Source organism: Herpailurus yagouaroundi, unplaced genomic scaffold, assembly GCF_014898765.1.
Source record: "Herpailurus yagouaroundi ecotype Mexico unplaced genomic scaffold, PumYag 160, whole genome shotgun sequence".
Taxonomy (NCBI): Eukaryota; Metazoa; Chordata; class Mammalia; order Carnivora; family Felidae; genus Herpailurus; species Herpailurus yagouaroundi.
Window position 1 is genome coordinate 47,713,825 of NW_024412401.1, and position 17,014 is coordinate 47,730,838.

At 44.5% G+C, this 17,014-nt stretch overlaps 2 protein-coding genes across 7 annotated transcripts in view; one reads left to right on the plus strand and one right to left on the minus strand.

Moving 5' to 3' along the window:
* Window positions 1-4,056, minus strand: part of PPP6C (protein phosphatase 6 catalytic subunit) — a 36,826-nt gene extending 32,770 nt beyond the window's left edge. The window contains exon 1 of the mRNA XM_040482314.1: window positions 3,884-4,056. Within this exon, the coding sequence (XP_040338248.1) occupies window positions 3,884-3,958 (75 nt within the window). The 5' untranslated portion in view covers window positions 3,959-4,056. The remainder of the gene's footprint in view (window positions 1-3,883) is intronic.
* A 226-nt stretch (window positions 4,057-4,282) lies between these two features.
* Window positions 4,283-17,014, plus strand: part of RABEPK (Rab9 effector protein with kelch motifs) — a 26,849-nt gene continuing 14,117 nt past the window's right edge. The window contains exons 1-3 of one of the 6 annotated variants that reach the window (XM_040482309.1): window positions 4,283-4,430; window positions 11,991-12,049; window positions 14,450-14,607. In XM_040482309.1, the coding sequence (XP_040338243.1) occupies window positions 11,997-12,049; window positions 14,450-14,607 (211 nt within the window). In that variant the 5' untranslated portion in view covers window positions 4,283-4,430; window positions 11,991-11,996. Of the gene's footprint in view, window positions 4,431-9,573; window positions 9,593-9,681; window positions 9,771-9,951; window positions 10,175-11,990; window positions 12,050-14,449; window positions 14,608-17,014 lie in introns of those variants that run through there. The other 5 variants (XM_040482311.1, XM_040482308.1, XM_040482310.1 and 2 more) reach the window with 5 other exon arrangements.

A 17,014-nucleotide genomic window follows, 5' to 3' on the forward strand; every position in this document is an offset into this window, starting at 1 on the left:
AGAAGCAAAGGAGGAGGAAAGTACAGAGCATGTTGTCAGAAGAGAGCAGTCCAATGTGCTTAGAATGGGAAGTAAAAAGGAAAGTAAAGTGGAAGATGTACCTAGAAAAGCATACTATTTGTCATCCTAAAAAAGCTATTAACTGCATCAGAAAGAGCTCTGAATAGGGAGGCTTTCCAACCTAGTTCGTTGATTAGGTGTACATCCTTAGGCAGATCATAAACTCTGTGGAGCTCAGTACCCCTCAGTAAAGTAAGAAGGGTACAGAACTAGAAGAACTCTGATTTACTCTTAGCTCTGAAATTGTAGAAAAGGGACTAGGGAGTCATTAGAGACATGCGCTGTTCCATAGGACATCTACAGCTACATGCCATTAGTCCAAATGTTGATGTGTCATAAATGTAAAATATACATATTTCATAGACAGTACCCCCAAAAGGATAAAATATTAAATTAATAATTCTATGCTGATTACATGTTGAAATTGGGTTAAATAAAATATTACTCAGATTAAAAAAAGGGGGGGGGGGTACCTGGGTGGCTAGTAAATATTACTAAGATAAAAAAAGGGGGGGTACCTGGGGAGTTGGTTGAGCATCCAACTCTTGATTTTGGCTCAGGTCATGATCTTACAGTTTGTCAATCAAGCCCTGTGATGGGCTCTGCACTGGCAGTGCAGAGCCTGCTTGGGATTCTTTCTCTCCCTCTCTGCCCCTCCCCTGCTCACTCTCTCAAAATAAATAAATAAACTTAAAAAAAAAAGATTAATTTCAACTATTCCCTTCTATTTTTTTTAAATTTGACCTTTCAAGGCTCATGTTTCTGACCATTTTATTTCTACCAGACAGCACTGTTGTAGACTATTTTCATAAGCCACAGAAGACTGATTCTGTGGCCAAAAAGATAAACAAAATGGCAGGTATTATCAGAGAGGGTCTTGAAGACACTCTTCTAGCCCTACACAAAGCCATAATATATTCCTATCTGCCGCATTGGGTTTGATTTTCCTTACTTGAAAAAGATACAATGAAAAACCACTCAGGTAAACAGAATGATCAATAACACAAGCACTAAGGTGAGTGACTAAACTAATGGGTTGCATACTGTTTATGATGAGAATCTATAAAATCAGAGTTTGAAATGAGGAGGTGCAAAATCTCAGAAAAAACCCAGGCAGAATTTTTTGAAGCTTTATAGAAGCATTTCAAATAAAGATACAACTTTGCAGACCCAGGAGCCTTATATGAAAAACTCAGAGATGGCTCAAACTAAACACAAAAATGAGTTCCAAAAAGATTACATTAACTGTTAATTCACAAAAGTGGTTATTATGGAATTGCACAGTTCCTTGTGCAATTTCTTTACTTGCATGTCATCTTTAAGAACTGTTCAAAAGATCAATCTACAAACTATAGAATCCCTACTCCCCAAAATTCTTCAGTATTCAGTAAACCTGCCTTTATCATTCGTTCTTCCACTTGGCCAGATATGGAATCTGTATCTCCTATGATCCTCTCTGAAATCTTTACTGTAGATGAGAACCACATGAGCTCTTTTTTAAGAAAGGTTATGTTTTGGCCCACTCACTTTCACATATTTCATCTTTATTCTTACAAAACAACTTTGTACATTCAATCCAGTACTAGTGATCTGACCACTTCCAATTCAGATATAGAGAAATCGTGATAGATCTAAAACATCCTATGCATTTATTATTTTATTTAGTGCCTCCAACTTCTAATCAATTTGAAAATACAGGTGAACTGCTGTCTTTTCTACCAGAACAAACCATTAAGTAGCCCCAATGGTTTGTTTTTTTCCTCTGACACAATCTTTTATTTTGGCTCTAAAGCCTCAGAAAAGGTACTCCTGAAATACTTTCTTGGCTTGTCTAATTTTAGTTTCTAATTCATGCCAAGAAATAGAAACAAAATTAAATTTCTTTAAAAATACTCCAGACAGGAACAGCACAAGTACATTAACCTGATCAAACCATTTCCAAGACAAAGAAGAAAAGCCTCCACTTACAGAGAAAAATTCAGAATTCTCTCTTCCCAGTAGTTGCCCAGAAGGTTTTAAAAAAAAATTGTTTATTAAGAAACAGATACATACTAAGCACAGTCCAATAGTGTTGCAAAGAGAAGTGAAATGGTTTGATATCTATATTTCCTCAAGATGGGAAGGAAATCCAATGTTTATCAAACTAAAAGTTTACCTAAAGAAAATCCAACTGATCATCTTTCAAATAATTTCAACAACCAATCTCAAATTAATATCAAGACATATTGTAATAAGCAATGTTTTATTAATTATAAACACAAAGTTTAAAACAGCTTTATATGCGCTAAAGAACAAAAAAGTCCACATCAAATCACTGGTATGAAAAAATCAACTTCATCTATGGAATTAACAACGCTACCACAAGACATCTGGTTAGTTTTCCACTAATTAGGTCCCAATGTTGGTTGTATCCTCCTTCCTTAAAAAAGCATATAACAGAAGGAAGCTACAAAACTCATGTCTGAAAGACTCAGATGAACATAAATAAAAGCTACATTTCTAGTACCAGCTTTGTCCTCGTTTTAATCAAATTATCCTATTAAAAAGGGGAAAATGCACACGAATGGCTCCCCCATCATACAGCACATATAATCAACAAGTACACTTAACTTACATCCACCAGAGCTGATGTGACCTGAAACATTTTGCATACTTGTTGACTGATGTTAAATATCAACTTCCTGTATCAACAGAGCAAAAGAAAAAAAAAAAAAAAAAAACACAGTAATATCTTCCTTAAGAGAAAGAATTTACAAAGATAAATTGCTTTAAATCCACAGATGAAAGGAAAAAAAAGGACTCAAAACCATCAACAGTTTACCCACTTACTACACAGCAAATCAAAGTTAACTGAACACGTAAAACGGGGACTAGGACTCACCGCTAAACACTGTCAGACATCTAAGCACCGGTTTTAACAAGCGCATGGGAACACTTGTCAGAAAAGCAGTATACCCCAAACTGAATTCCTCTTCTCTTACATCCATTCTTTACCCACACATACATGCACTGTTGTTACTCGGACTAAGCAGTAGCAAGGAACGACTCGTCTCCTTTTGGAAACCAAGAAAATGAAATCTTGAGTTAAGAAGGGATTATGAGGAAACAACTTAAGGAACAGAAAAGTATTTGCATGGAAGGCCTACTACTTTACACACTGAAATTAGCTCAACAAGCTACTGGAAAACGGGTTCATATCTGAATTAGTAGAAGGAAAGCAACGCTCCTACCAAGCAATTGGGACGCGGGGTATGGAAAGAGGGAAGACCTGGCGTTCTCTGACATCGCTACCCGACCGCCCTGGCCCACCGTCTTCTCATTCCGCCGAGACCTGAACACACTGGGGTCGCGTTCCGGGAGCCGGTGGCATCTCCTGTCAGACGCCGGCCACCCCACGCTCCTGTCACCACTTCTGAGGGATGACCCCATCCCGAGGTCACTGTCCGCTGGGACTCGGTCGGCCTCCGGGAGACCGGGGTCGGGGAGAGAGGAAAGGAGTCCTCCAAGCAAAGCTGTCAGGGCTCCGAGCCCTGGGGTAGTCCGAAGGCCAAGAGGGGCAACCCTGGGGCAGAGGCCGCGACATCCCTCGGGATCCCCTCCAAGAAAACTAGGACAGCATTTAGGGGACTTGGGCTCCCTCCCGCTCTCCGCGTGACACCTGGTCTGACCCGGTCGCTTCGCCCCGCAATACGCCCTCCACCGGAACGGGACCGGACGGGATGCCGGCGGGGGTCCCGCGGAGAGAGGAAGGGCGGGCCGGCGGGAGCCCCACTGCCGGAAGGGGCGAGCCCGCAAGCAGCGCTCCCGCCCCGGCTGGACTCACCTTCAGGTCGTTCTCCGGGAGGTACTTGCACAGCCGCGCTATCTCCACATACTTGTCCAAGTCTAGGGGCGCCATTTTAGAAATAACAAGCCCCGACGGCGACGGCGGCAGCGGCGGCGGCAGTAGTAGCGGCGGCGGCGGCAGCGGCGGAGGCCGAAGCCGGAACTCTACCTACGTCACGTCCGGCCCGTGTGAGGCGTCTGCGCAGCGGCGTAAAGCTTGACCCGATTCTCCCCGCTACCTCCGCACGGCGTACGCTCTCTTCAGCTGAACCCGGGCTGCAGGTTCCTAGAGGCGAACCCAGTTCAGCCCGTGAAACATACTGGGACCCGTAGTTGTCTGCAGCCTGGGGTTCTGGGATTTGTAGTTTTTAGTAGTGGCCCGCTACTTCACTTTTACTCCCCTTCCCTTCCTTGAGACTTTCACTTCTATCGGCCCAGAGAGGCTTCTCCGATGCAAAAAGACAAAGTAGGTGACTCTAGCCATTCCTTGGTTTCTCGGTTCGACCCTTTTAAGCATTCTGTCACCAAAACATCTTAAAAATTGGGTAAGCCTCGCCATAATAACCTGTTTGTACTTATCCAAGTCCTCGTGAAAACCTCGTCTAAGCCTGTCAGGGACATCAGGCTACCAATCTTGCAGCCTTGGAGAAAAGGAAACAGTGATTAAGCGTTTCTGATGCTAAATGATATATAAATTCTGTTTTTCCTTTTAATTCTCATAACAGTTGATAGGAAACCAAGGTTCAGAGAGGTTAAGTAACTTGCCCCCAAACACACAGGAACTAGGCATAGGAGCCGAGGTTGGAACATAGGTCTAACTGGTTTAAGTATGCTTCAGTGTGAGTCTGATGATGTCAGGGAGTCTTCTGTTCTACTCCCAGTGCAAAAAACAGAACCTGGCACTTAGTATAACCAACAATTGTTCATTTAACAGCTATTGGTTGAACACCAACTGTATGCCAGGTACTGTTGTAGGCACTTAGGATATTGAGCAAGCAAAATAGACAAAGATCTCTATCCTCTGTCTGTAAGTACATTCTAGAAGAGGAGACAGAACATAAACAACATTTTAAATAACTACAGCATTTTAGAAAGTGATAAGTGCCGGGGTGGGGGAGCAGTATAGGGAGATGGGGTGATGTATTTCTAAGAACCACCAGAGGTAGGGGAGTTAGCCAGTCAGACACTTGAGGGCAATTATAGAGAAGAGGTTGGCACAGAGAACTTAAGGTGGAAGCATATCTAGATGGAATTTTGGAAATGGGAAGATTAGTGTGGTTGGAGCAAGAGGAGAGGAGATGAGAGAAAAGAACGGTTTTACTTTTAATCTAACAGGGAGTTACTGCAGGGTTTCCAGCAGAGGAGTAACATATATAACTCATTTTAAAAGGATCACTCTCTGGGGTGCCTGGGTGGCTCAGTTGGTTGAGCGTCTGACTTGGGCTCAGATAATAATCTCGCTGGGTTTGTGAGTTCCAGCCCTGCGTCAGGCTCTGTGCTAACAGCTCAGAGCCTGGAGCCTCCTTCAGATTCTGTGTCTCCTCTCTCTGCCCCTTCCATGCTCATGCTCTGTCTCTCTCTGTCTCTCAATAATAAATAAACGTTAAAAAAAAAAATTTTAACAAAAAATAAAAGTATCACTCTGGTTGCTGTATGAGATTGTAGTAGGTAGTTGTTGCAATTGAGAGACCACTTAGGAGACTTATAAAATCCAAAACTAGCAGGTGCTCAATATTTGTTGTTCGAGTGACCCAGTACTGGATCTTCTTGCGCTAAAGTGTATTTGGGGGACATTTGACTAAACTTTAATGAGATCTCCGAGTGAAGTTCTTTCCAACTATTCTGTAATTGTGAAATTGTTTCAAAGTAAAAAAAAATTTTTTTAAGATTTTCTTTTTAAGTAATCTCTACACCTGATGTGGGACTCACACCCACAACTCCGAGATCAAGAGGCACATGCTGTAGTGACAGCTCAGTAGTGACTGAGCCACCTGGGCACGCCTAAAATTAATTTTTAGTTTGTTGCAGAGTGCCCGGGTGGCTCATTTGGTTAAGCATCTGACTCTTGGTTTCGGTTGGGTCATGACCTCACAGTTCTTGAGTTTGAGCTCTGCATCTGGCTCTGCGCTGACAATGCAGAGTCTGCTTGGGATTCTTTCTTTCTTCCTCTCTTTCTCTGCCCCTCCTTAAAAAAAATTTTAAGTGTGTTACAGAATGAATGATGCCCACAAGCATACATTTCTTCATTTATTCACTAAATAGTTATATAGCACTTATAATGTGAATGAGACAGATATGATCCTTCCCCTCATGGAGACAGAGGAGACAAATGATATACATATAAATAAGCAAATACCTAATTGCAGTGTGTGATTAGTGCTAAAAAGAGAAAGGAGGGGTACTGTAAGTAAGAAAAATGGAGTGGAAGAAGCCTACTTTAGGTTGGTGGTATATTTTTCTTTTAAGTTTACTTACTTAAACTTGGGGAGGCGCAGAGAAAGAAGGGGAGACAGAGAACCCCAGGCAGGCTCCGCACTGTCAGTGTAGGGCCGACATGGGGATGGATGAGGCGGGGAGGGGACGGCAGGGCTTGAACTCACAAACCGTGCGTGAGATCATGACCTGAGCCAAAATCAAGTCAGATGCTTAACCGGCTGGTCCACCCAGGCACCCTAGGTTGGCAATATAGTAGAGGTAAAGTGTGCAGACTCCAGCACCAGATGGTCAAGTTCAAGTCTAGGCTCTATTACTCGTACCATGATTTTGGCAAGGTTATTTATCCTTTTGGTGCCTCAGTTTTCTTGGCTTCTCTATGGAGATAATAACTGCCATCATATCGTGTGGAGATGATAAGCATAATACTTACTGTATAGACTTGTACTGAGGGTTAACAGAGTTAATATATAGAAAGGGCTTAAAGTGATAACATGTACAGAGTGAGTGCAATGTGTTAGCTCTTAGTATTAGGTGAGCAGGAAAGGCCTTTCTGAAGAGGTAACATTTGAGATTTTAGGAAAAAAAAAAAACAACATAAGGATGGCATGCTCAGAATTTCTTGGAGAAAAAATTCCAAATGAGGAAAAGATGCTATTATTTTTGAGGTTTTAAAATTATGATTACAGTCCTCTTTAGAAAGATGGCAATTCACTTTTTTGGCTCTGAACCTCAGTAACTGGGAATTAATCCTACTCAAGATACTTTCTCAGAACTGGGAAGGAGGGCAAGTAGGGGGATGGACATGACTGTTCTTTACAAACTATAATGTGCTTGAAAGGAAGGTGTCATCAGCATCATTGTTTCCCTCTCCGATACGTCAGTGAACAGGTAGGTAATGAAAGCAGATGGTATCCCCTTGCAGCGAAAGCAGGTGGCAGTTCCCACATTACCAAACCATCTGGCAAACTCCCTCCTGCAGCCCCACCTCATTCAGTGAACCTCACTCTTGACATCCACAGCAGAGAGAGATGAGGGAAGCATTCTTCAGTGTTTGGTGAGCTCTTAGAAGAGGTAATAGACACATCGGTCATTTACTTTGAAAACTGTACAGAACATGCTGACTGCCATATGTTCTTTTTTTCTTTTTTTTTAAAGTAGATTCCTCCCCCAATGTGTGGTTCAAACTCAGGGCCCTGAGGTCAAGAGTCACATACTCTACTGACTGAGCCAGCCAGGCGCCCCCTGGAATGTGTTCTTAGTGTTCCTTGGCAAAGCAGTAAATCCAGGCTCCTGTTTCTGCCATTTATGTAGGCTAGTTATTTTGTAAGTTCTCTGGGCCTCAATTTCCATTTTTTAAAGTTTTGTTTAACGTTTATTTAATTTTGGCAGAGAGAGAGACAGAGACAGAGACAGAGTGCAAGTGGGGAAGGGGCAGAGAGAGAGGGAGACACAGAATCCGAAGCAGGCTTCAGGCTCTGAGCTGTCAGCACAGAGCCTGACGCAGGACTCGAACCTGAGCCAAAGTTGGTCACTTAACTGACTAAGCCACCCAGGTGCCCCTCAATTTCCATTTTAAAAATAGATCTCAAAATTTCCTTCCAGCAATTTCTGAAATGTGACTTCTAGTGTAAAGCATAGGTCTCACAATGAAAGTTGGTTGCTGTTTTGCCCACAGACCTCTTCCAATTTTTCTTATTTATGTGCAACTCCAGTTTGGAATCTTGAAATGGAGCTAGCCAAAAGACACAGGGCCCATCAGAGCATTCCACAGCTCTGAGCAGAAATCTCCATCAAGATGTACATGGACATATGGCAGAGCCAACTTAGCCTTGGTTTTCTTTCCTGAAGGAGAGCAGAATGACTGAATGTGGCAGACAGCAGTGGAGATTTTTCCATTAATAATGGGAACTCATAAAGACTCCAGGTGTTTGAAATAAGATATTTGAGCAGTGAGGAGAGCTGCAGACCTCGAATTCCATTTTGTCAATAAATTCCTGTTATAGGGTAGCCTGAGTGGTTCAGTCGGTTAAGTGGTACACTTTGGTTCAGGTCATGATCTCATGATTCATGAGTTCAAGCCCTGCATCGGGCTCTCTGCTGTCAGCACAGAGCCCACCTCAGATCCTCTGTCCTCCTCTCTCTGTACCTCCCTGCTATGCTCTACCTCCCTCTCTCTCAAAAATAAACATTAAAAAAATTTTTAATGTTAATAAATTCCTGTTACAATTTCAAGAATTGGTATTCAAGGTATTATGATCCTATTCAAGAGATGAGGAAAGTAGGGCTCAGGAAGAATCATGAACTTGTTAAATGTCAGGGTTAGATGGTTAGTGCTGGAGCCTGGATTTGAACCCAAGCATGGCTGTCTGGTTCCCACTAGGCACTATACTTCAGGAGCTCCTGAGATCTCCTTCCTTAGCTTTTTCCTGTTTCCTGTGACACAACAACTGGCCTCAGCCCTCCTAAGTGATTGTGGGATTCTCTGGAACATATACATAGGTGAGTCAGCTCTGCATTTTCAGGAAAGCTGCAGAGAACCTATGCTCATGGAGATCAGAGGTAATGCAGATGCACAGTCTAGCTCAGGACTAGTGTCTAGAGTTTATTTATAGGAATAGCATTATACTTTGCAGAGGACCAGCTCTATGCCAGCCGCTGTGAACTGAGCGTTTTATATTCATTAGCTCATTTATTCCCCGCCATAACCTTGTGACAGAAATCTTACCAGCTCTATTTTACAGATGGGTGACACTGAGGCCCAGAGAAAAGTAACTTCCCCCCAAATGCTCTCGTTGATGAACATTTTATTCCTTGCACTTTTTGCAAATGTACCTAATTATTTTTCTGTTTAATTTCGCTCTCTAGTTAGACTGTAAACTCCAGGAGGCCAGGGGCCACGTTTGGTTCAACATAGTGCCTGCCATAGTTATAAACGCTAATTATGGAATGAGTCAGCTGCTTAAGACACCAAAGCTTGAACTGACCTAAGACCAAGCAGGGACATTTCACACCTAGGAAAGGGTCTTTGAAACCATTTCAAAAACCATTTATAACATCCGCTGGAACTGAAAACACCCTAGCTCCTTCAGGGGAGCCCAGCTGCCGAAGGAATTTGCGTCCTCTAAGCCGATGCCCAACCCCCTGCACTTCGCTTGTTAAGTCGTTTCCAAGGAGCCCTGGCTTATTTACTCCGCCGGGGAGGAAAGGCCCCAGGGACGGCCGGCCAGTCTGGCTCCCGAGACACGCACAGCCAGACCGACATTCCTGGCGGGTAGGAGCCCTCCCGGTCCCCTTCCAAAGGGCGCGCCCTGGGGACCAGGCCAATGACGCGGGGAGACGGCGAGCGGTTGGCAGTCCCGCTCTTCCGGGCCTGGGGGAGGGGCGAAGGCACAACCCCCGCCCATGTTAGGGGCGGAGCCACAGTCCGGGACCTTCCTAAGCTGCCGCAGGTAATGCGGTTCGGGTCTGGGGGTGTCCGGGCCGTGGGTTTGACGCGATCCTGGGCGGGAGCCGCCGCATCCTTTAGGGGAGTGGGCCCGGGCCGGGTGAAGAGCCCTGGGGAGGGCGTGCTCGGGTTCCGGCCCGGCCTCATTGACGGAAAGAAACCAGCCTGTTCTCTCCCGACACTGTGTCCTCTGTCGCTGCCACGCGGGGATGGAACTGGGGGATGGGACTGGCAGAGGTAGCTGCAATGAAGTCTCCGCTCATACGAAGTTTACCCACTGGGCTTTGGGGACCGCGGTCAGTGGCTTAGGCCAAAAGTTGGATTTATTCGTTCATCTCCCAGAAATCTCATCTATGTACTTTCTTCATTCACTCATCCCTCAATTCTACTCTAAGCCGGGGCCCATTGGTAGGTTCTTTGAATGAATCTGAGAGGCCCAGCTCTGTTGGAATTTACTCTAGAATCTAATCTAGGGACTTTTAAATGGATAATCACATTCAGAGTGATCCCTGCAATGATGGTGACTTCATGGATAACCTTCAGAGGGAGAAGGAAGTAACTTGAGGATGTAAATGGAAAACAACAAATCAGGGAAGGTTATACTGAGGGAGGGACTTTTGAACTGGGCTTTGGAGGTTGGGAGTTTCCTAGTTGACCAGAAGGGAAGGGACATTTCAGGTACCAGAAGTAACACGCAGATGCGAGATATGAAAGGGCCTGAAATGTTAGAAACAAACAAATATAGCAACAGTAGCTCACTATAGCAGTGGAGGTGAGTCCCTGGGGAAAAGGTTGAGTCCAGAAGGCTTTGAATGCCATGTTGAGGCATGGATTTATCCCAGAGATCAGTATTTCTCAACCTTTTAAGGTATTTTATCTTTTGGGGTGCCTGGCTGGCTCAGTCAGGAGAATATGTGAGTCTTGATCTTAGGGTTGTGAGTTCGAGCCCCGTGTTGGGTATAGACATGACTAAAAGAAAAAAAAATTTTTTTTTAAATTTTTTTTTCAACGTTTATTTATTTTTGGGACAGAGAGAGACAGAGCATGAACGGGGGAGGGGCAGAGAGAGAGGGAGACACAGAATCGGAAACAGGCTCCAGGCTCTGAGCCATCAGCCCAGAGCCTGACACGGGGCTCGAACTCACGGACCGCGAGATGGTGACCTGGCTGAAGTCGGACGCTTAACCGACTGCGCCACCCAGGCGCCCAAAAGAAAAATTTTTTAATGTTTTTATTTTATTTTTGAGAGAGAGAGAGAGAGAGAGAGAGAGTGAGTGGGGGAGCAGAGAGACACAGAATGTGAAGCAAGCTCCAGGCTCCGAGCTGTCAGCACAGAGCCTCATGATCTGAGTTTCGAACCCACAAACTGTGAGATCATGACCTGAGCCTAAGTCAGACACTCAACTGACTGAGCCACCCAGGCACCTCTAAAATAAATTAATAAAGCTTAAAAAATATATATATATATATATATATATAAAATATTTTATCTTTTGATGAGTATAAACATCTTATGACCCTTGCAAATATTTTTTTAATGTTTATTTATTTTGAGAGAGAGTGCTAGAGCATGGGGGGGTGGGCAGAGATAGAGGGAGAGAGAGAGAATCCCAAGCAGGCTCTGTGCTGTCAGTGCAAAGCCTGACATGGGGCTTGATCCCCCCAACTGTGAGATCATGACCCCAGCCAAAATCAAGAGTCAGGCGCTTAACTCACTGAGCCACCCAGGCGCCCCACCCCTGAAAATATTTTGACATATGTCCCTTCTCCATGAAAATCACAGACACACAGAAAACTTTAGCCAAAAAACCTCTGTAATTGGGGGCCCCTGGGTAGCTTAGTCAGTTAGGCATCTGACTTTGGCTCAGGTCATAATCTCATAGTTTGTGAGTTGGAGTCCCACGTCGTGCTCTTTGCTGATAGCTCAGAGCCTGGAGCCTGTTTCGGATTCTGTGTCTCCCTCTCTCTCTGCCCCTCCCCTGCTCACCCTCTGTCTCTCTTTCTCAAAAATAAATAAAACATAATAAAGAAAAGCCCTGTAATTGTGTCAATAAAGCTGTGTTATGTTTGCCTCCCAAATTTAAGTTTATATCAAAAGGTTGGTAATGCTTATTCAGATGAACCAAGCCCTAGAAATCGGCACATCAAAAGGAAAGTTTTTAAAGAAGGAAGTGACCTGATTTGTCCTGTGTGTCTAAAAAGTGCCTTTTTTTCTTATGCATAGGACACCATGAAGCTGCTGCCAGTCTTGGGGCCTGGAGACAAGCCCAGGAAAGCAACATGGTCTGTAAACAAGAGAAAAACAAGAGTTTTTGTTTCATTTATAAGTAGTTTACTAACATATTTGATCATCTCTGTGAAAGGGTAGAGACGAAGCTGTCTGTAGTTGCTGGTAATTAGACTCAAACTGTCTGAAAAGGTCTTCAGAGGAAAGATAGTGGGGCAATAATTATCACAGAGCAGATGTTGATTTTATTAAAATCCATTTACTAGGAAGAATAAGGCACTGACCATCTGGCATCCACAGCTCCAACACTGTGTCTTCCCTCAAGCTGTGACTCATTTTTAAGATTCTCAGGGAATTGGATTTGGATTAAACTGGCCTTACTGCTTGGTTGCTTGCTCAACCAACGCTTTATTCAACTAACAATGGCCTGACGGGCAGCTGCTGTGTAGGTGCTGAGGGTACAAAGGTGAATAGTCTCCTAGTAGTGGGGGTTACGGACTAAGCAGGTGATGGCGGTGAGTGTGATCAGTACTGAAGGAGGGCTCACAGAAGGCTGTAGAGAGGAGACAATGCTTCTGCAGGACCTTGGAGAGGAGGGTCTCCAGTTTGGCTTCCCCATGTCCCCTCTTGCTCTCTAGCCAACGTAAATCTGCTCCTGGCATTCCCTGGTTTAAAACCCTTTTGTGCCTCTTTGATCTTAAGATAAAAACCAGAGTCCTTAAAATGGCCCACCTGTCCCTGCCTGTCTTTTCCAACCTCTGATACCCTTACTCATCCTTTGTTCTCTTTCTCTTCCTTAACATGCCTTGCACTGCGCACTCAGGTACTGTATGTGCTGATCTCTACCTGGGTCACTCTTTCCCTCCATCTTTTCATTCCTCTCTTTGTCCACCTAACTTCTCATACTTCAGAGCTCAGTTCAAATGGTGCTTCTTCAGGAAGCCTTCTCTGACCCCCTCCCTCTCACACCTCTCCTTACAGGCTGAGGTCCCCTTAGGATATGTTCTCATAGTATATATCCCTATATATATCCTGTAGTCCTTTATAGCACAATTAAAATAAAATGGGTATTTGTGAAATTACCTGTTTAATGTTTCTCTCCCCGACTAGTCTGTGAGGGCTCTGAAGGCAGGGACTTTTTGTCGTATTCACCACGTATCTGGGTGGCTGTGTGCTCTTGGGTAAGTTATTTAACCTTTCTAAGTCTCGGGTTCTCAGTTGTAAAAATCAGATGGTGATAATAGTACCGTCCTCAAAGGGGTTTTGTACAGATTAAGGGAAACCAGGATTGTAATGAAGTTCACAGCCTACACGGTACATTGTTAGTAATCATCAGGTGATCATAGGGTATGTGAATCTGGTTATCAGAAGAGGGATCTGGAAAAGAAATTGAGACTGGAAATCGCTGATGAGTATGTAGATGGGTGGTAAATTGAGGCCATCGGTGCAGATGAACTTGACAGGGTAAGTGAACACAGACTGAGAAGAGAATCCAAGGGTATTAAGGGTTAGGAGAAAGCTGGTAGGAAAGGAGTCAGAGCAAGAAAACAGAAAAGAGCAGCCAGAACAGTGGGTAGAGAACCAAAAGGAAGGGATGTGGGGAAGCCAGGTGAGGAGAAAGGTACAAGAACGAGGAAAGGGTCAGGAGTACCAGATGCCTGAGAGGTCTAATGAGCCAGTGCCTGAAAAATAGCTACCGAATCTTCTTTTCCAACCGGCAAGTTTGAATTCTGTTTTTTGGTTGGCATTCAGAGTGACTTTAGAGAACAGGATGAATGGGTCCTGTATTTGATTTTTTCAGAGTCCTGGCTCTGGCTTCTGAGTCAAGCTTTCTGAGTAATCTGGAAAAGCTCTTAAAATCTATACATTTTGGAGAATATTCCTTGACAGAGCATCATGGGTTAGCGGCAGGATCGTTGGGGCTGTAGGTCCCTACGGGAGTGGCCATAAAGCTCCAGCCACCATTTACTGAGTCCTTCCCTGCATTGTTACAAGACTTCATCTTACCTTCACAGCAAAGAACCATTGCCAACCTCACTGTCCAAATGAGGAAACTAAGGTTCAGAAAGGTTAAATGTCTTCTAAAAGGTCACACATCTCAAAAGCACCTGAGCTGGGAATTCACAAACCATGCTCACAGGTACCATCTCATGCTGGGACACACCACTGAACTTTTCTGGGTGTCAGTTTCCCTGTCTGCCAAATGGGGACAATTACTAGTCCAGTGCAACCCTGTTAGGTTAATGTGAGCTACAAGTGGTGATGAAATTGAAAAGTCAAAGGTTATGTGTAGGGACAATTATCAATGAGGGAAATACTGCTTTGGTGGATACAACTTAAGGTGGGTGTGTGTATAAGACTCTTCATTCTGGTGAGTATTTCATGAGGAGTGGAAAGAACACACGGCCCCGTTTATTCTCCGCTCAGGTCTCCTGAATACATCCTTCCTTTGGCAGGTACACCTTGACCCCCCCTGGAGACAGCCCCTGTGCTCGGGTTGGCCACAGCTGTTCATATTTACCCCCAGTTGGTGATGCCACGAGAGGGAAGGTCTTCATTGTTGGGGGAGCAGATCCAAGCAGGAGCTTCTCAGATGTGCACACCATGGATCTGGGTAAGACCAGCAGCTGCGGAGCCCATGCCCTGTGGCCAGAGAGCAGGGCTTGTGCTACCGGCCATGACCAGACCATTCGTAAGAACACTGGTTGAGACCAGAGAGCAGGGTTTTCCTCTAAGAAAATGAACGTCACTGAGAGGCCCCTAACGTCTCAGCAGACGTCCACCAACCAATACCTCATTTTGGGGGGTGAAAGAGTCTCTATAGAGCCCTGGACATCCAACCATTGCTTCATCAGATATTTTTCTGGGAGATATTGATGGCTCTACCTCCTCTTCCATCCACATAATTCATTAATCACCAAGCCCTAAACGTCTCTATCTTCATCCACATCTGTCCATTTCCACTACTACTACTGCAGTCCAAGCATTTTTACTTCTCTCTTTTTTTGTTTTAAAGCCTGTCTATTTTTTTAAAGAGTTTTTTTAATGTTGATTTATTTATTTTGAAAGAGAGCGAGCAAGCCAGGGAGAAGGGCCCAGAGAGAGAGGAGAGAAAATCCCAACAAGCTCCACATTGACAGTGCAGAGCCCTTTGCAGGGCTCAATCTCAAGGACCATGAGACCATGACTTGAACTGAAACCAAGAGTCAGACACTTAACTGACTGAGCCACCCAGGTGTCTCTGAAGTTGTTTGTTTATTTTTTTTTAACTTTTATTTATTATTAAGAGACAGAGAGAGACAGAGCATGAGCATGGGAGGGGCAGAGAAAGGAGGAGACACAGAATCTGAAGCAGGCTCCAGGCTCTGAGCTGTCAGCACCGAGCCCGACGCAGGGCTCGAACTCACAAACCGCAAGATCATGACCTAAGCCGAAGTCGGATACTAAACCAACTGAGCCACCCAGGAGCCCCTAAAGTTTGTTTGTTTGTTTGTTTGTTTGTTTGTTTGTTTGTTTGTTTGTTTGTTTTGAGGGGGGGCGGGGACAGAGAGAGAGGGAGAGAGGGAGAAAATCCCAAGCAGGCTCTGCACTGTCAGCACAGAGCCCAGTGAGGGGCTTGAACCCACGAACAGTGAGATCATGACCTGAGCCAAAATCAAGAGTTAGACACTTAACCGACTGAGCCACCCAGGTACCCCTAAACATTATTACTCTTCAACTGGACATAACAACAGCCTCTTTTCTGGTCTCCCTGCTTCCAAGTTTACCCCGTAAATGCACCATACGTGCATTTTCCATACCTAGACAGTATTGTCTAAAATACAAATCTGACCATGTCATTCCTACATTTCAAGCCTTTCCCAGCTCCTTTCTTGGCTCTCCCAAACCCATATTTGCTACCCTGAGTATCTTTCAGTTCCTTGAACATGTCTTAAGTTCTGGCCTCCAAGCCTTTGCACCTATAGTTCCCTCTGCTTGGAAGGCTCTTCCCTTTCCTTATCACCTGGCTACTATTCCTCTTTCAGATCCCACATTAACTGCCACTTCCATCAGAAAGCTTTCCCTGATACTTCTGGGCTAGTGTAGGCAGTACCACTGGAAAGGAGAAATCCTGTTTTCCTTCTCTACTCCTGTCACTCCTCCCAGCACTAGTCTCAATACTTTGTTTCTGGCCACCAAACGTCTGGGAGTCTCTCCCCATACCAAACAATTCTGCAACACTCGCTGGGTGTCCTACAACTCGATTCAGTTCTGACAAGATCCAGTTGGACTTAGCATCACATTCTCACAGGTTAAGGGCTCGGTCCCATAGAACTGTCCTGCCCCTGTCCCACTGCAGACACTAACCCCAAGTCCAGCCTGTTGCCTATGCTTCTGACCTACCAGCTATAAATTGGAGAGTCCCATGATCCCTACTGTTCCACTAATTTGCTAGAGTGGCTTACAGAACTTAGGAAAATAGCTTACATATTAGATTACTGCTTTATTATAAAAGGATATAATTCAGGAACAGCCAGATAGAAGAGATGCATAGGGCAAGGTATGGGGAGAAGGGCACAGAGCATCCTTACTCTGAGGGTGCACAATCCTCCCAGTACCTCCTCGTGGTTACCGACCTGGACGCTCACCAAATACCTGGTTTTTTCTGGAGGCTTCTTTATGCAGGCATGATTGATTAAATTACTGGCCATTGGTGATTGATTCAGCCTTTCCCAGCGGTGGATGTGGGAGGCTAGGTGAAAGTTCCAACCCTCTAATCATATGGTTGGTTCCCCTGGCAACCAGCCCCCATCCTTAGGGCATTCCAGAAGTCACCTCATAAACATAAATCCAGGTGTGGTTGACAGGGGCTTTTTATAAAAGACACCCTTTTCAATCTTATCACTTGGGAAATTCCAAGGGTTTTAAGAGCTCTGTGCCTGGAACTGATAGAGATCACATATATATATCTTTCTTCTTCCCTCCCTTTCTTTCTCTTTCTTTCTTTCTTTCTTTCTTTCTTTCTTTCTTTCTTTCTTTCT